The following is a 23723-nucleotide window of genomic DNA, read 5'->3' as shown; positions in this document are numbered from 1 at the left end:
TGTTCAAGCTGGAGACCTGGGGGACTTGCCTGACAGCTCCTCTCCCTGACCTCCCACCTGCAAGACAAATTAGTTCTACCTAGAAGGCAGATCTTGACACCATCCGCTGTTTGCCTCCCTGCAACCCTCCTTGCTCAGACTTCTTGCAATAGGTGCTCTATTTTCCCTGCTTCCTCTTGCTACCTTACAAGCCCTTCTCTATACAGTGGCCAGAATGGATTCCCAGTGTGAAAGCAACAGCTACAGTACTGGTAACAAACGCAAAACACAATAAAACTAAAAATGTAAGTATTCTTCATTCCCACTCCTTTCTGGGAAGATTCTTACCCGTGGGCCTGGGGCTTCTGTTGTGTTGATGAGAATAAATTGGTAGAGATAAAGAAATGGTGAGATCAGAAAGGACAGATTGATTTACATGAGCAAGGGCAGGAGGTTATTCAAGGGTCAAGAATGGTCTTTTAAAAGGTGAGAGAAGGAGGTCAAGGAAAGAAGAGTCAGGTCCAGGTCTGGTCTAGTTTGGAGATAATATTTAAAGAGAAGTGCAATTGCAGACTGTTGTGCTGTGATAGGTAGAACTTAGAGAAATAGATCAAGATTTTTAAAAAGTACTGCTTACTGAGACTCATACACAGAAATTTCCTTTTGTGCCTATTTCACAAACTTCTATAAACATTGTTTTTCATTTTTATTTTTGGTACTTGCTGTTTCTTTTGAATGAGACAGGCTCTGCTGATATAAGCAATGAGTGGGCTCAGCTTTATTCGAAATCCTTTACCAGGGCCTAAAGGATGGCACATTCTTATTTCAGGTCCTATCTTAAATGTCATCTTTTCAGAATGTCCTGTGCATCTGTCTTAGCTGGCTTTCCATTGTTGTTCTCTTTCATGGCACTCTGTGGTTTCGTTCATAGAATTTGTAAGTGATAATTTATTCATGCGTGTGTGCACGCATGTCTGTGTTGTTCATTGTCTCTTTCCAGCAGATGTTTGTCTACGAGGACGAGGGGTTTGTGGCTTTGTTCACTGCGGCAGAGCCAATGCCCCTCACAGTGCTCTGCGCTGAACTGCCCTCACAGGCTGCACATGAACACTTGTTAAGTGAACAGACAAGCTCTTGTAGAGCTTAAAATGTTGAGAAGAAAAAAAAAAAAAAAAAAAAAATGTTGAGAAGACAGATGCTGAACAGATGATCACGTTATGACGAGCACAACAGGGAAGTATGATATTACCGTAAACCTGAAGAGGATAATTTATGTGGGGAGCAAGTCAATCCAGGCCTCCCTGATCTAAAAATGGGTTAGGAGTTGGCCAAATGACTAGAGTGAGGATTGTTTCAGGCAGAGGAAATAACAAGTGTGAAAGCCTCAGGATACTCTATAGAGTATGGAGTATTGGGGGGAATCAAAGAAGACCACTATGGCTAAAGCCTAGAGCAGAAGAGGTGGGCACGTGTGAATACATGCTAACCCTCAGGATTGGGAGCTTCATCCTAAGGAAACGAAAATCTTCAGGCAGCAGAGTGAGGTGGTTAGGCTTATGGGTTTTTTTCTTTTAATTTTTATTTATTTACTTTTGGCTGCACACAGGCTTTCTCTAGTTGTGGTGAGCAGGGACTAGTCTTCATTGTGGCGCTTGGACTTCTCATTATGGTGGCTTCTCTTGTTGCAGAGGATAGGCTTTATGCATGTGGGCTCAGTAGTCGCAGCTTATGGGCTTAGTTGCTCTGCTGCATATGGGATCTTCCAGACCAGGGATCAAACCTGTGTCCTCTGCATTGGCAAGCAGATTCTTAATCACTGGACTACTAGGGAAGTCCTACGTCTGTTTTTAAAATACCACTACAGCTGTGTGGGGAATGGATTACAGGTGAGAAATAGAGAGCAAGGAGAAGGGAGGAGCTTGGAGAAGGAGGCCAGGGCAGAGATGATTTTGGTTAGAGTGGCTACGTAGGAGCACAGGTCAGAGAAGATAGAGGCTTGGCTAGAGACACTGGCAAGCTGGCAGAATAATGGTAGATCCATAAGAGATTTAGAAGCTAGAGTAGTTAAGATACGGTGGGTCACTGGGCTTGCCGTAAGAGAGCAGGTGGACCAAGATGATTTCCAAAGTTTTGATTTAGATGACTGAGTGGTACCATTGATAAGAGTTAAGTGAAAACTGGAAGAGGAGCCAGTTGTTTATGGGCAAGTGGTGGGAGAATGATGAATTCGGCTGTGGACACAATTTGAGGCACATGTGAGATACAAGGCGTGAGGCTGAGTAGACAGTGGAAAAGATGGCAATATAATGGTCAGCGGGAGTCTGTGTACACATGGATCCATCTGTCTAGGAAGTGAGTGGAGTGAAGGGCTTAGGATGAAATCCTGAGATCCTCTCACCATTTTAGGGATCAGGTTGAGAAGGAGCCAGCAAAGTGACCAAGGAATAGTCAGAGGGTAAAAGTAACAGTGGACTGTGTGGTGCTAGGGAAGGCCTTGAGGAAATGGCCTAAGACGAATGTTTCAGTGAATTAGCAGTCAGATTTTAAGTAGAGAACATCACTCAATAATTTAAGTTATGATAATTCTCCCCCTTTATTAGAAAATTGTATATCAACATTTCTTGGGGGAAAAAACACCTCCTTCACTCCCACCTTAAAATAATTATTTCATTTTCATAAAAGTATTTTATCTTCCAGTATTTATTTATAATGCATAAACATTTTTGCATGGCTGTAGCTAAAATGAATGCATAAGTTTAATTTTTTCCATTTGAAAGTGAAAGAAACTTAATGACTTCCTAATTGTTATTTTAGTGGCTGTGTAATGTTTCATTCAGTGACATTTTAGAGATCGGTAAAGAGATATGGCCTAGTCTATCAAAAAGAGGAAGAAAAAAAATTACAGGAAGATCAGCTTTTTCTCACAACCCATCCTCCTTTACCATTAACAAGATCATTTAAAATAGTTTAAAAACCATGGAAGCAAATGAGTCTATTGATAATGCTGTCTTCTGGAGATTAAATACCAATAAGCCAGTTCAATATGTTGCTTCTTCAACTTCATATAGTCAACCTTGAAGAGAAAATGGAAAATTCAAATTATATCCTAAGGACAGGGTTAAACCACAGGGAGAATTGTTTATTTCATTGAGTCTTGAAAATACATGGACTGTGTTTGTAGATGAACTAGCAAACTGAATATCAGTGATGAGCTGGTTGGATGGCATCACCAACTCAATGGACATGAGTTTGAGCCAGCTCCGGGAGTTGGCGATAGACAGGGACGCCTACTGTGCTGCAGCCCATGGGGTCGCAAAGAGTTGGACATGACTGAACTGAGCCTTGATGCATATTGTTTTGAATCTTTATCAACAGATTATGTAAGTCAAGGGCAAGAGTAAATAATGCTTTTATGCATTGCCATTAAATCTTAAAAACGGACTGAAGAGTTCTAAGATATCCAAACAAGTATTTTTTTTAATAATATAAAATTCTACTCTTGTAAAAAAAAACAACAAAAATAACAACATGCACATACTAAGAGATAAACAGATTTAACAGAGATTTTTCTCCCAGGGTAGAACTATGGTTATTTTTTCTTTTTTAATTTTTCATTGGAGGATAACTGCTTTACAATGTCATGTTAGTTTCTGCCATACAACAATGTGAATCGGCCATTAAGCATACACATCTCCCCTCCCTCTTGAACCTCCCTCCCACCCCGTCTCTCCATCCCATCCCATCCCATCCCATCCCTTTAGGTTGTTACAGAGCACGGGGTTGAGTTCCCCGCATTATACAGCAACTGTATGTTTCAATGCTATACTCTCAACTTGTCCTACCCTCTCCTTCCCCTACTGTGTCCAGAAGTCTTTCTCTATTCTGAGAAAGTCTGAGTCTCTATTCCTGCCTTGCAAATAGGTTCATCAGTACATTTTTCTAGATTCCATATATATGTGTTAATGTATGATATTTGTTTTTCTCTTTCTGACTTCCTTTACTCTGTATATCAGGTAATTCATCCACCTCTCCAGAACTGACTCAAATTCTTAGTTTCATCTTTTAATGAGACTTTCTTGAAATACTCCTTAAAAATGACATCTTAAGTACCCAAGGGTTTTGTCAATTTTGGAACAGATGAATGGATAAAGAAGATTTGGTGTATACAATGCAATATTGCTCAGTCATTAAAAAGAATGAAATAATGCCATTTGTAGCAACATGGATGGACCTAGAGATCATCATTCTAAGTGAAGTCAGTCAGAAAGACAAATACCATATGATACCACTTTGTGTAGAATGTAAAATATGACACAAGGGAACACACCTACAGAACAGAAACAGACTCACAGATGTACAGAACAGACTTGTGGTTCCCAAGGGGGCAGAGAGGTGGGGGAGGATGGATTGGGAATTTGGGATCAGCAGATGCAAACTATTACATATAGGATGGATAAACAACAAGGTCTTACTGTATAACACAGGGAACTCTATTCAATATCCTGTGATACACCATCATGGAAAAGAACATGAAAAAGAACACACACACACACACACATAACTGAGTCATTTTGTTGTACAGCAGAAATTAATACAACATTGTAAATCAACAAAACTTTAGTAAAATCTTTTTAAAAGTAATTGATCAGGAAGTCTAAGACATTAGGACTGTGGAACTCCCTCAGTTTAACTCAATGAGTATGTACTGGGTTACTACTTTTCTTCCTGATAATTCAGTTGGTAAAGAATCCACCTGCAATGCAGGAGACTCTGGTTCAATTCCTGGGTCAGGAAGATCTGCTAGAGAAGAGATAGGCTACCCACTTCAATATTCTTGGGCTTCCCTTGTGGCTCAGCTGGTAAAGAATCCGCCTGCAATGTAGAAGACCTAGGTTCCATCCCTGGGTTAGGAAGATACCCTGGAGAAGGAAAAGGCTACCCTCTCCAGTATTCTGGCCTGGAGAATTCCATGGACTGTATAGTCCAGGGGGTTGCAAAGAGTCGGACACAACTGAGCGACTTTCACTTTACTACTCTGCACAGGAAAAAGTGCCAGATACAGCTTCTAGGGTAGCCTTGTGGCTTATCTTCTCTCTTACTCATTATTTTAAGACTAGCTTTAACTGTCTGCATGGATGTTTGCAACTTCCTTCTCCTTGTCTAGGGAGAAGTTGCTTTTGTCTTCATTCCAGGTTATGGGGATGAGTAGTGACTTAGGTCTATCTAGAGCACCAGCCAACTTAAGAAGGTCCTGGAATTAAGGCCTGGGGCCTTTCTTTCTGATATGGAAGAGAGGAGGAATGTGTGATAAGGGGAGACAAGGGCCTCTGAATCACATGGAGACTCAAAGTACTAAGTACTTTGTATGCACCATACTCTCATTTAACTCTTGGTTGAAAATCACAATTGTATGAAGGAGATGGTATTGTTTAACTGCATTTTACAGATAAAGGATAAGTGGCTGGTGAGTTATCTGAGCCACAGAGTATGTTGTGGATTTGGAATATGAATCTCTCTTCTAGGTCCTCAAAGGCTCTCCGCCACAGTGTATAGGACCCAGCAGAATTTCAGGTCCAGGCAAATCACACTGGGCCCTCCACTCCCATATTTTTAGAGGATGAAATCTGTCTAGAATATTTATCTAATAAAGTAGTAAAGGGAAAACAGGTCATGGACAGAGAGTTTATAGCTTGGGAAATGAGTATGTGGGGTATGGGTTCACTTTTTTGTCTTGATGAAGAGCCTTTTAGGTTATTTGAGAACTAGTGTCACTGATTTCTTGCCCATTCTACAAAGACCTGTTTTCTCCACTAGACAAAAATATGAATGGCTAGTCCACTTCTGTCTCAAATAATGACTGTGAGGATAAACTAGGCCCTTTGAAAACTATGGCACTTAACAAACTTGTAAGGCAACAATCATCTTTCCAAGGTATCCGGAAACTCGGAAGTGGTTGATTGAAATAGATTCTTCATTACTTGAGATACAGGAGATGTACTAACAACATTTGGTCACTGGACTTCGTTGATACAATCTAAAATGGCATTCTAACCAGCAGTTTTAATCTTTCTAAGATTTGGCTCTCTACAGAGCTTAAAAAAAAGAGAGACAAGGTGTAAAATGCCAGTAACATTAATTAAATTTCTTTTCCTTTGAGCCCTGTCCAGACGTTGATGGAATTAGGACAGAACAAAAAGATCAAGGGGGGAAAAAAGCCAGAAAGAGACTCAGGAACACAGACTGCCAGTAAATACTGAGTTAAGGAAATGAGTTGGGGGGGAAAGACTTGAGACATCCCTGGGGACCGCTCTGGTTCGGGGGCAATCCCTTTGGCAATATTCCAGAATCTGAGTCCCCAGGGCTCCCCCCAGTGGGAAGGGAAAGATGCGCGTGGCCAGGCGCGCGCGCACGCGTGTACACTCACGTGTACACTCACACGCGCGCGCGCGCACACACTACACATACACACAGCCTGTTTCCTCCGCTCCCCCTCCCCCCGGGGGGGCGGGTCTCTTTCTCTTTAAAGAGCAGACGGTCTCCGCGCAAACCCAGGTTCTCTAAGGCCCGGGGGCCCGGGACCCGAGCTCCTCGCAGCCAATGGGCGCGGTGGAGCGGCTCGAGCGCGGCTGACGCTGCACCAATGAGCGCTCGCGGGGGGCGGGGGCAGCGAAGGAGACACTATTGTTGATGAGGAGGAGCAGCGGCGGCGACGGCTGCACCACCTCGTTGCTGCCGGCCGCGGCCCGGGCGCCCCCAGCACCCCAGACTCCGGCTTCGTCACCCCGTCGCGGAGGCCTTCCCTCCAGCCTCGAGAATCCTCCCCCTGCCTTCTAACAACAAAACCACCCCACGTCTCGCCCAGTCACCCGGGAGGGGGGACCATGTCCCAGCGGGTGAGGCGCAATGGGTCCCCCACGCCGGCCGGCTCCCTCGGGGGCAGTGCGGTCGCCACGGCCGGGGGATCCGGGAGCCGCCTGCAGCCCATGAGGGCGACGGTTCCGTTCCAGCTGAAGCAGCAGCAGCAACATGGCAGCCCCACGCGGAGCAACGGCGGCGGCGGCGGCGGCAACAACAACGGCGGCTGCTGTGGTGGCGCCTCAGGCCCCTCGGGCGGCGGCGGCACCGGCGGGGCCCCGCGCACCGCCTCGCGCAGCACGAGCCCCACGCGGGGCGGCGGGAGTGCGGCCGCGCGCACCAGCCCCACGGTGGCCACGCAGACGGGCGCGTCCGCGACGTCCACGCGAGGCACCAGCCCCACGCGCGCCGCCGCGCCCGGAGCCCGCGGAAGCCCCCCACGGCCGCCGCCGCCGCCGCCGCTGCTGGGAACCGTGTCGTCGCCCTGCTCGTCGCCCACCCACCTGTGGACTGGAGAGGTGAGCGCGGCCCCACCCCCAGCCCGCGTCCGGCACCGGAGGAGGTCCCCGGAGCACAGCCGAAGCTCCCCGGAGAGGAGGAGCCCGAGCGCCCCGGTTTGCAAAGCAGGTACGTGCTGGGGGCTGCGCGAGGAGGGAAAGGCGGCGGCGGGAAGGGGTCCGGGGCGCGCGCCGCTACCGCGCGGGGACTGCGGCGCTACCGCGGTGCCGGGGTGGCCGTGGGCGGGGCTGGGGCGGGGCCTGGGCGGTGCGGCCCCGCCTTTCCCGGGCCGGCCCCGCGTCCCCTCCGCCGCTCCCGGGCCGCCTCATTCATCCCTCGGTCAGCCTTGAGTTGGTGCCGGTCCGTGGAGGTGCAGCCGCTAACCTTGTGCCTAGGCAGATGTGTTAATGATAAACCTGGGGTTCTGGCCGCCCGCTGGTTATTGCTTACCCTCCCTTGGGAGTGAGGCTAAGAGTAGTTTGTCACTTTAGTGACATGGTTAATGTTAGTATAGTACATGTTTGTTGCTAAGCGTTTCTCTTTCACAAAACAATGTCAGATTTGGGGAACTTGAGGGCACTAGCATAGCAGGTCTCGTTGGGTCCCTGAAGAGACTTGAGGCTGGGAGTGTGTTAGCATTCCCTAAGACTAAGTGGGTAGCAAGAAGTGAGAAGTAAGTTAAGCAAGATTCCTTTGGGAGGTTTATGGGCTTTGAGGGTCTGGTGTATTTCTGATACACTGATTTTGTGTTTAGGATATAAAACCATTTTTTAAAAAAGAACAAGACCTAAAGGTTTGTCTCCTTGTTCTTATTTTAGGGACCTAAAAATTGTTTTTCTTTAGACCTGGGAGCTTTTTTGGGAAAGGTCCTGAATGGAGCTGTTGAATTCCTCAGGAGTCATTCAAGAGAAATTCAGACTGTAGAAATTGAAAGAGATAATATTTATCATCTGGTTGTCTTTGTAGAATCTACTGAAAAGAGGAATGTGTGGTTTCTAGCTTGTGTTTTTAATACTGCCAGCATCTACCGTTGTCTTACCCTGTTTGGGAAACTTCTGTTAGAATTTTTAGGCAGAATGGCTGGATATTTCAGGAAACTTAGTGCAGTACTTCCTAACCAAATAAAAATGATAACGAAGTGGTTTCAAGGGCTCATTCAGAATTGCAGGGAATGGGGTGAATCTTTTCTACCGTTTATTTCATCAAAGATTTTAGATGGTGGATACTTTGAGGGGAGAGAATTGCCCTGAAAAATGATTGATAATGTTTTCTGACTAAAACAAGAGTACTGTTTGAAACCTTTCAAACATGCAAAATGCTTTTTTTTAAACGTTGAAAAAAAAATCCCTCTCCCTCAAATAATAGCTCTTACTTATTGAGCTCCTACTTACTGAGTGACTTACTTCCTGGATCTTACTTTAACTCACAGGAGATTTTGGAGAGCAGGCAGTGGAGTGGATATTTAAACTCTGATGGGTGGTACTCCAAAACTGTGTCTTTTACATTGTATCAAGGAGGAAGCTTCATGGTGTGTAAGATAGTACTGGGGACATATACAGCACCCCAAAAATGACATGTGCTTAGCTTTCCAAGCAACTCTTAAGAGGTATCTGGTGAACATAATTGATTTGAGTTTGCTTTCAACCTTCTGGAGCCGGCGTAATGTGGCAGGTGGAAGGAAAGTAGAGCTACTTAGGTAGGCAGTTAAGATGGAGGAAGCTGGTGGTGATCTGATGGTCTGATAACAACATCTGACTACTCTCTCAACTATTTGACCCTTAAAAAGTAGCGACCTGATGAGACCCGGGTTAAATTAAGTATTGGGAATGTGTGGAGGAAGGTGCTCTTTTCTTATCTCAGACTCCTCATATGCCCACTTTTCATGTTTCCCAAAGCTTCTTTCTCTCAGATCTGTCATTTCATAGAGTATTCATGCTGTAAAATGGACTCTTTTCATTAGCCCTCTCCTCCCCACAAAAACAAACAAACAAAAAAGCCCAGAAAAATAAAACCCTTTTCCTCCAGTGGAGCGCTCTCTCTTGGGTGTGAAAAAGGGATACTGCTTGTTACTGAGTTACACCGTCTGAGTCTCTCATAGCTTCCTTCCCAGGAATGTGTTCTTGTTTCACTCTAGTGAACTTCTATGCAGAGTGGGACAAGTATTTTCTGATTTTGTCCTCTTAGCACAAACTAAATCTGAAAGAAAAGGGATAAATCATGAGACTTCCTTAAAATTTTTTTTATTCCTTTTTTTTTTTTTCCTGGCCGCCCTACATGGCATGTGGGATCTCCCCTGACCAGGGATCCAACTTGTGTCCCTTGAAGTGGACGTGTGAAATCTTAACCCCTGGGCACCAGAGAAGTCCTTTATTATTTTTAATTGAAACATAGTTGATTTACAGAGTTTCAGGTGCACATCAAGAGACTCCCTTTTTGCTTAAAGGAGATCACTGCTGGTTTTCAGCTTCAATGAAATGCAGACGTCCTTATTGGTAGAGGCAGGGGTCTACCTTATTAAATAAACCTCAAGTAACTCAAATTCCAGGGTCCATCTAGGTGAGGCAGTCAGCTTGTAGGTGAGTTGGATGCCCTGATCTTTGTTAGGAATCCTGTCTGAAAGTCCCCTGTTTGAATGTCTCAGGATCTTTTGAGGGGTGTCCCTATTCAGTCAGCTCCCTCCACAGTTGCTTTATTCCCCCCGGGTTACAGTTACTCATTGGCTGATTGAGAACTTCCTTCTCTTGAGGACTGTAAGGTAATCCAAGCACCTGTCCCTGACAGATAGTTTCAACTTCCCACCCTCAGTGCCTGCCATCTCCAGGGCCAAGTGGTTTTTCATTAGGGCTTAGAGAAGATAACTAGGCAGCAGTGTTAACTGTAGAGAAAATGGTGAAGAAGGTGAAGGTTTTGTTCCTTCCCTCCTTTTACCTGACTGTTTTACTCTGTATAATGTCAGACAGATGTGTTACCAGTAGAGAGGGGGCACAAAGAGGGCAGGCGCATAGGCTTTGGGTAGACATTGTGTCTTCTGCCACTTAAAAGCCATATGATGTGGGGAAGTGATTAACTTTCTATCCCTTAACTTTCTCATTTGTATTAAGATAATCGGTGATGATACTTCATACGGTGGTAAGGAATAAATGTAAGAAAAGTGAAAAATACCCAGCACAGTACCTCAGTATAAAAGTTAGCTATTGTGTGCTATACTAGTTTTTGCTGCTAGTTTTAGTGGATAGAGCATGAATTGCCACTGTAGGCTTAGTTTTCCTGGTTGTATGAAATTTCAAGTTGCCAAGAACAGCCAGAACTGTTTGGAGTGTAATCTGTGGTTCATTTGTATCAGAATCACTTAGGGTCTTTGTTAAAAATGCAAGTTCCCAGGCCCTACCTACTCCAGATCTTGAAAGTACCTTGCCACCTGTTTGATTTTGCTGAATTCTGTGTTTGAAAAACAGTTACTAGAAGCAACAAAGGGAAATAGTTTGAAAACTCCTCTTTAGAGAAAAAGGCATTCATACAGTATGTGTAAAAGTCATTTTTGCAGTATGGCTGACTGATAGGTAGACAGCAAGTTGTGTTTTTGCTCATTTTTCCATTACTTTGGATGCATTTTGTCGTGTATGAATTTGGTTGTTAATTGAGCTGGGGGTGTGGCAAGAGCAGCAATAAGAGACGGACTTCTCTGGACTAATAATCAGGAAGTAGTGAAAGGGAACTTCATGTTGGCGCCATCTTAGACTTCTGCTTTCTAGTACTTTGTGAAGTGTGCAGCTTTGAGACTTAGGTGTTTCTAAACATTTGGAGGATTGCTGGTAATCTCACACATTCAGGTGAATCCTTTTGGTTTTAATATCTTTATTTTACAAACATTGAAGATGAGGCAACTGGAACCTTATTATTAGTTCAGCATCTTGGCTAGTAGAATTTATATTAAGTTCAATTCTGTAATCTTTGAACTACTCTATGTGTTAGTAACTGTGCAGTGTGCTTAGTCGCTCAGTTGTGACCCCATGGACCATAGCCCGCCAGGCTCCTCTGTCCATGGGGATTCTCCAGGCAAGAATACTGGAGAGGGTTGCCATGCCCTCCTCAACTGTGCAATATAGGAATGTAAAAGAGAACTCCAAAGACACAAACCAGCCTTATAAGACAGGTTCCTAAGTATGTAATATGAGTGCTTTGGGCTCATAGAGAAGTGAGTAATTCTGTAGGGAGTGAAGATAGAAATTCAGAGGAGATGGATTTTGCTTTGAGTTGGAAAGAGAGGACCAGAATTTTACAGTCATAGAGATGTGAACATATACATATCATATTCAATCCTGTGTCTTAAAATGTAGAGTATAGGATGTTTGGGGAGGAAAGAGCAAGCAGTCAAAAAAGAGAGTAGGAAGATAAGTTTACAGAATAGCCTAGGATAGAATGTGAATTCAAATGTATCCCATGCATAATACCAGTAGAGCCAGACTGTCAAGTTCAAATCCTGGTATTACTGCTTACTTAGTAGCTGTTTAACTTTGGGCAAATTCACTTCACCTGTGAAAATGGGATGCTAACTAATATTTAGTAATAAGTTGACTCTTGAACAAAGCAGGTTTGCATTGCTCTGGTCCATTTATACATGAATTTTAAAAGTCTAAATCATACTACAAACATACCTGATCCGAGCTTGATTGAATCTGCACGTGTGGAACCAGATGGCCAACTCTAAAGTTATATCCGGATTTTCTTCTATACAGTCAGTGGTCATAACCCCTCATTATTCAAGGTCATCGCTGTTCAGTTGCTCAGTCACGTTTGCCTCTTTGCAGCCCCATGGACTGTAGCACGCCAGGCTTCCCTGTCCTTCAGTGTCTCCCAGAGTTTGCTCGGGCTCATGTCCATTGAGTCGGTGATGCCATCCAACCATCTCATCCTCTGTTGCTCCCTTCTCCTCCTGCTCTCACTGTTTCCCAGCATCAGGGTCTTTTCCAGTGAGTCGACTCTTTGCACCAGGTGGCCAAAGTATTGGAGCTTCAACTTCAGCATCAGTCCTTCCAGTGAATATTCAGGGTTGATTTCCTTTAGGATCAACTGACTTGATCTTCTTTCTGTCCAAGGGACCCTCAAGAGTCTTCTCCAGAACCACAGTTCGAAAACATCAGTTCTTTGGTGTTCAGCCTTCTTTATGGTTCAGCTCACACATCCATACATGACTACTGGAAAAACCCATAGCTTTGACTAGATGGCCCTTTGTCAGCAAAGTGATATCTCTGCTTTTTTTTTTTTTAATCTCTGCTTTTTTAATATGCTGTCTAGGTTTGTCATAGCTTTTCTTCCAAGGAGCAAGCATCTTTTAATTTCATGGCTGCAGTCACTGTCTGCAGTGATTTTGGAGCCCGAGAAAATAAAGTCTGTCACTGTTTCCATTTTTTCCTCATCTATTTGCCATGAAGTGATGGGACCGATGCCATGATCTTAGTTTTTTGAATGTTGAGTTTTAAGCTGACTTTTCACTCTCTTCTTTGACTTTCATTAAGAGACTCTTTAGTTCCTCTTCACTTTCTGCCATTAGGGTGTATCATCTGCATGTCTGACGTTATTGATTTTTCTCCTGGCAGTCTTGATTCCAGCTTGAGTTTCATCCATCCCAGCATTTGTTAGAAGGACAAAATGTTTGTAATTTCTGTGTGGGAATAATAAAGAATCTCTTGATATTAGCTATTTTCACATTACTTTCATCATCCTCATCCAGGGGTTTAGGCATTAAAAATGAATTGATTAAATTAGTGGTGTTTACATTCTTCGAATACATAGAGTTGATAAATATCTTGGATGAGTAGACTACAAATTTGAGATGGGAGAGACTGTTGGATAGTACTAACAAAGGCATCAAGCACATGAATTTAGTTGCTTTGGCAGTGGGAATGGCCAGGCTAAAGGAGACTGCGGAAACTTGGGTTCAGTAACCTGTTGGGTGTAGGGATGGAGAAAGGAGTTGAGGGTTGGATGGTGGTGCTAATTGAGATAGACAGCACTGTGAGTGATGCCAGTTTGGGAAGAGAAAAATGAGTTCAGTTTTGGTCATACTTAGTTTGTGCTCTCAGGAAATTCAGGTAATTTTCTAAATTGTGGCAGATACAGTTTTATAAGTTGGGGGTACAGTTTGAACTGGAGGCAAAAAATTGGGACTCATTTATTTCAGCTCAGTAAACATTCATTTAACCCACACTTCATGCTGAGTGTTTGCGTATGGATGGTAATTGAAATGACTAGTTACTAGGATGGATAAGATGATAGGAGAAAGTTGAGGATACAACAGTGGGGGAATACAAACATTTTAGCGCATTATTGACTGGGGAAATTTTTGTAGAAACTAACGCCTGTGGCTGTAATATGTCTCCAGTCAGTAATGTGTTAAGTGAAAGTCGCTCAGTTGTGTCTGACTCTTTGTGACTCCATGGATATACAGTCCATGGAATTCTCCAGGCCAGAATACTGGAGTGGGTTATCTTTCCCCTCCAAGGATCTCTCCAAGTCAGGGGTCGGACCCAGGTCCCTTGCGTTGCAGGTGTATTCTTTACCAGCTGAGCCCCCAGGGAAGGGTGGGTAGAAAAGCCACCGAAGAAGCCTGAGGATGTGGTGGTAGAATAGTGTTGAGAAAGCCAAGAGAAAGTTTGGATTTCAAGGAGGAGACGGTAAAGATTTTAAAATTCTGTGATGGTAACAAGCAGGCTGAGCCTGGAGAATAGGCTTTTGAATTTGACATTTCAGTCCAGTTGTTAATGTTAGACTAGCATGTTGGGGACACAAATCAGGTTAAAGTATTGGTTGAGGAAGTAAAGGTAATGATTATAGATTGCTCTTACGGAGTATAAATTACTGTGTCACAGTAAGGAAGGTGAGAAAACAGGACCAAGAGGTGAGCTAAGGTTCGTTTGTTTACTTAGAGGATGGGGAACACTTCAGCATGTGTCATAGGTTTGGGGAAAGGATTCCCAAGAAAATGAGACTGCAAGTTCAAGAGGAGGCAATAATAGATGGAGCAAGGTCATGGAAGATAAGAGAGGCAGTGGGATCCAGCAGAGGGTGTAGTCTGGAAATCTCAGAAACAATTAAAGACACTTCTTTCTCTGAGGATGGAGAGGAGGTAAGGGTGCGTTAAGACGATAGATGACTCAGCAATAGACCGGAAGGGAGTTGATAAAGTAAGCTATTTTTATTGCCAAACTACTTGAAGAAGAAATAGTATGTTTGTCAGATACTGTATTTTAAAATTAAAATTTTGTTTTTATCAAAGTACATGTATGTAATTTAAAATGTCAGGTAACACTAACACTTTGTTCAACTTTATGATTATACAGTGACTTCCTACTCTGACAGCTGTAGACTTGGTCCCTTATTGTCCTTCCCAGCCCTCCCTCTGTAGTTACAGCACTCTTCTGGTTAAATCATTATTAATGTTTATATTATTACGACTGTGTAAATACTGTTTACAGCAGAACCTTGTGGTATGCTACAGTTATATTTCCTTTCTTTTATAACTTTTTAGGCTCCTTGAAATTGAAAAGGCTTTTGTTTTGTTTTCTGTGTACCTCTGACTAAGTCATCCCCAAACTTTTCATAACAAACTTTCTTTTAAGTATTTTAAAACACATCCAGTACTTTGTCAGTTTTATTTATTTTTTTCCTTGAAGATAGCCTTTCTGGACTCTCCTAGCCTCCTGTTCCCAACTCTCACATTGATTTCCAGATCGGTGGCGTGGCTTTTGCCTTGGAACTTCTCTGGAAACTCCTTCCCCTCCCTCTGGTTTTGGACACCCTGATCTCTGGAACTTGTTTTACTAGAGCATAACCTCCAAAGTTTTTTTTTTTTTAAGACCTTGAATGTCTGCACTTATCTGTCTTTGCACTTAATGGTTTAACTCCGTATAGAATTCTAGGTTGGAAATAATTTTTCTACTGATGATTGAAAGGACTTCATTTTTTGGGCTCTAGAAAAGCCTTTGGGAAGTCTGAAGGCCATCCTCATTCTTAGTCCTTTGTGTATAGTGTGTGTGTTTGTCTTTATGAAAGCGCTCCCACTGTTCTGAAGTGATTACCTTGGTGTAGCATTTGTTTTCCTCCATTTAGTGTGCTGGGTACTCTGGAATTTTACCACCTCAGGACTCTTTGTTTCTGGGACCTTTTCTTCTCTCATTTCTTCTTTTTGTTATCTTTGTTTTATGTTTTTGGAACCACTGCTATGTAGAACCTCTTGGATTCAATCAATAATTTTCTTATTTCTGTCCTAGTTTCCATATCTTTTTTGTTGTTGTTCTTCTAGCAGATACATTTTCTATCGCTTCAACTGAGTTTTAATTTTTTGGATATAATCATTTTGGGGAAGGATTTAACCTTACTTTTTGTAACTTACTTTTTAAGTTATTCCTTGTTTTGTCAGTGTCTTGTGAAAACATTTTTAAAAAGGTATAAATACCCTCCAAGTTTTCCCTGCCTTCTTCATTGTCCTGAGAGCCCTTTTTGTCTTGAGCTGTGTCTTTCTTGTTGGAAACTTTCCTTAGTTTTCAATTAATATTTAAATAAGGTACAAAATTGCTGATTAGGTTTTTAGTCTGAGTGCAGGTCATTCTGGTAGACTGGAGGCTCTCAAAGTTGAATGATGATGCAGGGTCTCTCAAAAGTAGGTTTTCTTTTTTTTCCTTCTCTTGGGCCAGTTTCTCCTGGGAAGAGTCCTACAATATCATGCCTGAAGATCTGTCTTGTGTCCTTAAATACAGAGCCTGTCTAGTAAATCTCTCTCAAGCACTTTCTCCCAGTCTTTTTGCTTTGGAGACACCCTTGGAATAATTTCAATTTCTCAGGGAACCCCTGCATTAGTGATCAGTAAGTTGAGATACTATGAAATAGCAGTGTTCTGAGTACAGACTGGTTTCTCTGTGGATCTTTTTATTTGGCCAGTTTATAAGCCTGTTCATTTTATAGGTGTGTAGGTGTAAACAGGTTGGGGTATAGATTTCACCTCTACCCTTCTTGGACACAAACATAGTTAAGCTTAGCTTACCTTTCTTGGTATTAATCCCTTTTCATAGATTTTTTTTAAAAGCTCAAAGGCAACCAAAGTACATTGTGATTAAATAGTTGGCTTAAGCCAAGTGAGGTTTCATTTTTCTAAAGGTAGGCTCAGTAGATTTAATTTAAATAAAATTAGTAAATTTGTCCTTTTATAGTGTGAAAATTTATTGAGAAGATTGTACAGTAAAACTACTAAAACTGTAAGCCAAGATAATATGACAAAAATTTTTTTAAAAATGACAAAAACTTAGCCTGAAATACAATTTTGTTTGAATTTGAAAAACTTCCAGTAACATGTGCCTGCTCAATCGCTGTAGCCTGCCAGGCTCCTCTGTCCATAAGATTTCTCAGGCAAGGATACTAGAGTGGGTTGCCATTTCCTCCTCCAGGGGATCTTCCTAACCAGGGATTGAACCTGCATCTCCATCATTGGCAGGCAGATTCTTTACCACTGAGCTACCTGGGAAGCTCCTTCAAGTAACATGCCCTGTCTCAACTATAGGTTTAGCAGAATTACTGGCACATATTGACTTTGTGACCTCATTTATAGGTCTATACATAAAAAATGATATTTAAAAATTTATCTTTTTAAGGTGAAATGTGTTCTAGAGGTTTTTGTGTGTGTGTGTGTGTGTGTTTTCTATACAAATAGTCAATTCTGAGTTGAACTAGAAATGAACACACCCACATTTCATTTTCAAATGAAATGAAACATTTGTTTCCTAGCTCTTGATACTTGTTAAACAATTAAGTTTGTTTATTCATGTAAGAAGTTGAAAATGCAGCAAATTATTCATTGCTTTCCTGTGAATGACAAGATACTTTTCTTGCCACAGAAGTCTAGAACTTCCATCAGGGCAGATCAGGAAGTCTTGATTTGAGTTTCTAGTCAGACTGCAGCTAAGTTACCACTTAGACATCTACTTTGAAAACTTCATTGAAACCTCTTTTCTGCTCTTGCCTCCTTCCCTGTCTGTTGTCTTTGTGAGTAACATGTTTTTATTTCTTCAGTATTATTTTAATTGAAAATCTTTGCTACTTTTTTTTGATAAAGGCTAGTATGTAGTCAAGGTGAAATTAACTATAGTTTATTCCAAAATGAAAATACATATAGCATTTTTAATTGACCCACTTTTCTTTATGAACTAGTGTAAATTTCTTTTGGAAGTAAATTTAAATTTGGGGGGATTTCTTGCCTCCAAGGAGCTAATTCTGGAATTGTGTATTTTATAAGTTTAGCTCCTGGCCTGTATTCCTCTTTCCCTCCTTCCCTCTTTTCCTCCCTTTCTTCCTGCCTTCCCTCCTTCCCTCCCTCTCTCTCTCCTTTCTTTCTGTGCAGTTAATATATGCACACGATAAAAATTATAGATAATAAAAAAAAATACAGTAACTAGTCTTCCCCTGCTTGTCATTAAGTTCACTCTTCTCAGAGAAATCGTTAGCTGCTGCTTTTGTATTATTCTACAGTTATTCTAGGCACATATACATATATCGGTGTGTGACTTTATGTTTAGGTCTGCTGCTGCTGAGTTGCTTCAGTCTATAGACCATATGTTATTTCCCCAGACTTCTGTTTTGAACGTTTAGATCATTTTCTAGTCTTCTGTTGTTAAATGGTCCTGTGTTGAACATTCTTATTTACACTTCTTTATGTACTTATACATATAAATGAGCTTATCTGTAGATAATTTTTAGAGATGAAGTTTCTTGATCAAAGATGTACATTTTTTCTTTCTGTTGTAAAATACATTTCAGGAGTCAATATCAGTTCAGACTTGAATTCTAAGACCCTGCTTCTTTTTTCCTATCTTTGTTTGGATTATTTTTACATTCATTTTATCTCTACTGTTAGTTATAGTTACACCTCTTTTCATTACACTCTCAGTGGTTAATGGTTTTGCTACAGCAGCGCTGTTCAGAAGAACTTGGTGCAGTGATGGAAATGTTCTGTGTCCGTTACCTAATATTTCACATTAGAACCTTATAGTAATACACTTATATTTCCTACCTCACATCTTTTGTGCTGTTGTCCAGTATTTTGTTTTTCTGTTGTGAATTCCACAGTACATTGTTACTCTTTTTGCTTTAGATGGTTATTTTTTATCTTTATTCTCATTTTCATCATTCTTAATTTCTTTGTGTGAAATAGGGTGGTTGTAGTGTGAGTGAAAAAAGGATTGTATTTGAGAAGCAAAGAAATAACAGGACTTGTTACCTGATTAGATTTGCAGGGTGAGAAGATGAGAGGTCATCATTTTGACTGAGATTTCCAACCTACCTGAGTGGTTGAGTTAATAATGTTGTCGTTATCAACTGGTTTCATAAATGCTGTTATATTCAGTATGCATACAGAGTAGGCCATAAACTTTTGAGGCATAATGCACTAAAATTTTTTAACATTTCGAAAGCAATAATAATAATCTGGAAATTTTGGAAGATAAAGCCTGATTTTTTTTTCTGTATATACCCTTTCCAATTTATTATTCTTAAAAATTTCTGATAGTTATTTTACTTACTGTTCTACTGTGATTTACTGAGATGTATCTAGTATTTTCTGAAAAACTATTTTGCATTAATTACGTTTTCCCATTGTGCATGTACGCTGATATTTTTAAAGATAAGGACAAACGGTATCTTTTTTTTTTTTTTTTAATTTTTTAAGACGTGTGCTGATCTTTCTTTTCTCTGGTCGCAGTGAACGGGGTTACTCTGCGTCGCAGTGCGCAGCCTTCTCCTCGGGGTGGCTTCCTTATGGAGCACGGGCTCTGAGCACCTTGGCTTCAGTAATAGCCGGCTCAGTTGTCGTGGCTCGCAGGCTCTAGAGCACCGGCGCAGTAGTTGTGTGGCCTAAGCTTAGTTCCCTGGCCTGTGGAATCTTCCCTGATCAGGAATCGAACCTGTGTTCCCTGCATTGGCAGGTGCATTCTTACCCGGTGCACCACTAGGGAAGTCCAGGTGATGTCTTTGTATTCTTTTAGAATCCATGCTCACTCTGTGCAGAACAACATGTAAGTCATTGAGGTAAGGCATCCCTGACCTTACGGGCTTTAGAATTAAAGAGCGAGACAGTGTGGATTTTTATACTATTCAAGGATTAACAATAAAAGTAAGAAAATACATAGTATTACTAAGAAGAGTATTACTTAATTGCAAAAGCCTGCTCTGGCCCTGTGGGACTTTATCGTGATTCTGAGTGCTTTGTGAGCAGTCAGGAATTGCTAGGTGACTTGTAGGATAGACATTCGTCACTTCGCTAGAAAGCAGTTGCCATTAATACTGTCCCTGGAATTCTTGAAAAATCTGCTCCTGGAAATTGATTTAGTGTCACAGGAATGCCGTTGTCCTACTTCAGAGCTGTCTCTATTGTATTAGGAAGAATTAGGATCCACAACTTGAACTTATATTCTCCCAGATAGCCCATCCAAAACCTCCTTTGTAATTAAACCTGTTACTCTCTCCCCTCAGTTGGGGTATTAATAAAATGCAAGATTTAAATGAGACCCAGTAAAAACTGTGGATGAACGGATGGCTTCCTATTTTAAAGCAGTGTGAGCCTGAAGACCCAAGCCTGTCTTCTGTGCGTCTTTTGTCTGTTTCCTTGGTTTGGAGTCCTTGCATAGCACTAGGTTTATAAGTACTACTGTTTTCTTGTAAGCGAGCTTTGCTTATGAAGATTATACTGCTAGCTCAGTATTGAGAAGAATATCTTCAATAATCCTTGGAAGGCCTGTTGGACATCCTGTTGGACAGAAAGTTGCATATTTCTAGTAATGGTTGATGAGATGATACTGATCCACCTATTAATACATATTCTTGTCTGATACGTATATATTTTTTGGGGGGGGACTGTCTTGGGTCTTCGTTACTGTGTGGGCTTTTCTCTAGCTGTGGAGAGTGGGGACCGCTCTGCAGCTGTGTGCGGGCTTCCCATTGCTTCTTCTGTTATGCAGCACAGGCTCCAGGGTCCGTGGGCTTCAGTAGTTAGGGCTTGCCGTCTAGGGTGTGGGCCCAGGAGTTGTGGTGTATGGGCTTGGTTGCTCCAAGGCATGCGGGATCTTCCTGGACCAGGGATCGAACTGGTGTTCTCTGCATTGCAAGGCAGATTCTTCACCAGGGGACAGAATCCTGATATATTTTTTTTATTAATAGTATACTTTTGACTGGTAACTGGGTTTAAGGCTAAGCATAGTGAGAGGTTATAGAATAGCTTCCCCTTTGTAAAACTTTGTAAACTTTGGCTGAATCACTCTCCTTTTCAGTGGATTTCTATTTTGTTTCCTATAAATTACCTTAGTAAAAATATATTTTAAAATGTATGTGTTTGGGCACTGGTATAAATAAGTGTACATTGATATATAGCCTCTTTAGGAAAAAACATTCCCAAGATTGAGATTATTTAGTTGTTTTAAATAATTTGCTGCTTTGTAGCACTGCTTACCAAAAAATAATTGAGTCAGTTTACCCTGTGAACAGAAAGAAGTGTGTCTTACCTGTTGCTGTGAAGCCTTGTCAGAATTGGACTTCATATCTTTTCTTTAGTTTTATCAATTCAGTGCATGTAATAAAGTACTTCATTGCTTCCATTGATATTTCCTTACATATCTATTTCCTGGAGTCATAGAGAATATTTTAGATATTTAATAAATTCATGTAGTAGCCATATACTACCATTTAATAAGAAATAATAGTTGTTATTAATTGGACATGGAACAACAGACTGGTTCCAAATAGGAAAAGGAGTACGTCAAGGCTGTATATTGTCACCCTGCTTATTTAACTTGTATGCAGAGTACATCATGAGAAATGCTGGGCTGGAAGGATAACCTGGAATCAAGATTGAGAGAAATATCAATAACCTCAGATATGCAGATGACACCACCCTTATGGCAGAAAGGGAAGAAGAACTAAAGAGCCTCTTGATGAAAGTGAAAGAGGAGAGTGAAAAAGTTGGCTTAAAGCTCAACATTCAGAAAACTAAGATCATGGCATCCGGTCCCATCACTTCATGGCAAATAGATGGGGAAACAGTGGAAACAGTAGCTGACTTTATTTTTCTGGGCTGCAAAATCACTGCAGATGGTGATTGTAGCCATGAAATTAAAAGACGCTTACTCCTTGGAAGAAAAAGTTATGACCAACCTAGACAGCATATTAGAAAGCAGAGACATTACTTTGCTAACAAAGGTCCATCTAGTCAAGGCTATGGTTTTTCCAGTGGTCATGTATAGATGTGAGAGTTGGACTATAAAAAAAGCTGAGTGCTAAAGAATTGATGCTTTTGAACTGTGGTGTTGGAGAAGACTCTTGAGAGTCCCTTGGACTGCAAGGAGATCCAGCCAGTCCATCCTAAAGGAGATCAGTCCTGGGTGTTCATTGGAAGGACTGATGTTGAAGCTGAAACTCCAGTACTTTGGCCACCTGATGCGAAGAGCCGATTCATTAGAAAAGACCCTGATGCTGGGAAAGATTGAAGGCAGGAGAAGAAGTTGACAATAGAGGATGAAATGGTTGGATGGCATCACAGGATCAATGGACATGAGTTTGGGTAAACTCTGGGAGTTGGTGATGGACAGGGAGGCCTGGTGTGCTGCAGTCCATGGGGTTGCAAAGAGTCGGACATGACTGAGTGACTGAACTGAACTAAACTGAATATTCTTTTTATTTATTCTATTTTTTTTTGTTGATGCCACAAGACTTGCAGGATCTTAGTTCCCCATACTGGGATTGAATCTGGGCCAGGGCAGTGAAAGCTCCGAGTCTTTAAACTACTGGACTGCCAGAAAGTTCCTGTATGTGGTATATAGTACTATATGTGTATAGTACTGTACTGTAATAGGTTTATAATATTTTTCACAAAAACAATACATAAAAGACACACACAAAATTAAAGAAGGCATTTTTAATCTTCATTTAAACAGTACACTACCTTGAAAAGTAGAGTAGTTCAGTACAGATGGCTGGCATCGAGTGAGTAGGCAAGAAGAGTTACTGGCTGGAGGAGGCGCGGGGGTGGGCGATGGGAGAGCAGCTGCGTCACCGTGCTCTCACGCTTGCTCCCGGCCGTCCTGGCCTTGAAATGAAGGTACTGTGCGATGGTACTGTGTACGGTACTCCACGGTGAAGTACACAGAAGCACAGTCGTTGAGGATGCACGCGTATGACAGTGTGCACGTGTGAACCACATGATTGGGTGTGCAAGTCACACTCACATCTTTGAAACTTTGCAACTTGGAGGTTCGTAGGGGACTTAACTGTATTCTTTTTAAATGCTTGTTCACTCTTCATGTGAAATATATAATTCTGTTTGTATCTGTTGAATGATCATTTTACTCATTGAAAGTTTACCTTTTTTGTCCTTACTGTTTTTAAAAGATTTTCTTCATTTGGAAGTTGTGTGGAGTGTTAGGTTTATTGAGGTATAATTTACATACACTAAAATTCATCCTTTTTAGTATATACTGTCGTATGAATTTTGACAAAGAACACAGTTGTATAATCAGCCACAATCAAGATATAGAACATTTCTGTCACCCATAAAGTTTCCTCATGCTTTTTAAAGTCATTCGCCTCAGTGGTTGCTAGGCCTTAGCAACCACTGATTTGTTATTTGTTCCTGTAACTTTTACTTTTTTCAGAATATTATTTAAATGATTTGTACAGTACTTAGCCTCTTTATTCTGTCTTCATTTGTTTAGCATAATGCATTTGAGATTCATTCGTGTTAGTGCATATATCAGGAGTTCACTGCTTTTTATTTCTGAGTAGTATTCCATAATATAGCTGTATCCCAGTTTGTTTATTCATTTCCTAGTTGAAAGATATTTGGGGATTTTCATTCCTGATATTGGAAATTTGTGTCTTTTCTTTTTTCCTTAGACATTTTAACTAGAAGTTTATGATTTTTATATACCTTGTCCTAGAATCCAACCAGTCCATCCTAAAGGAGATCAGTCCTGGGTGTTCATTGGAAGGACTGATGGCTGAAGCGGAAACTCCAATACTTTGGCCACCTCATGCGAAGAGTTGACTCATTGGAAAAGACCCTGATGCTGGGACGAGTTGGGGCGGGAGGAGACTCAGGGGATGACAGAGGATGAGATGGCTGGATGGCATGAGTTTGAGTAAACTCCGGGAGTTGGTGATGGACAGGGAGGCCTGGCGTGCTGCGATTCATGGGGTCGCAAAGAGTTGGACACGACTGAGTGACTGAACTGAACTGAACTGTCCTAGAATCAGCTTTTAGTTTAATTTATATTGTTATATGTGTTTCATTGCCACTCCTATCTTTATTATTTTCTTTGTTCCACTTGCTTTGGGTTTAGTTTATTCTTTTTCTAGTT

At 41.6% G+C, this 23723-nt stretch overlaps 1 protein-coding gene across 1 annotated transcript in view; it reads left to right on the top strand.

The window, feature by feature from the left end:
• Positions 1 to 6543: 6543 nt before the first annotated feature.
• The window catches only part of FAM117B (family with sequence similarity 117 member B), a 68205-nt gene continuing 51025 nt past the window's right edge, over positions 6544 to 23723 (top strand). Inside the window, exon 1 of the mRNA XM_043445195.1 lies at positions 6544 to 7461. Within this exon, the coding sequence (XP_043301130.1) occupies positions 6861 to 7461 (601 nt within the window). The 5' untranslated portion in view covers positions 6544 to 6860. The remainder of the gene's footprint in view (positions 7462 to 23723) is intronic.

The sequence above is a fragment of the Cervus canadensis genome, chromosome 24, assembly GCF_019320065.1.
Source record: "Cervus canadensis isolate Bull #8, Minnesota chromosome 24, ASM1932006v1, whole genome shotgun sequence".
Classification (NCBI taxonomy): Eukaryota; Metazoa; Chordata; class Mammalia; order Artiodactyla; family Cervidae; genus Cervus; species Cervus canadensis.
Note: the sequence above shows the minus strand (reverse complement) of the source record. Positions and strands in the feature narration are given on the sequence as shown.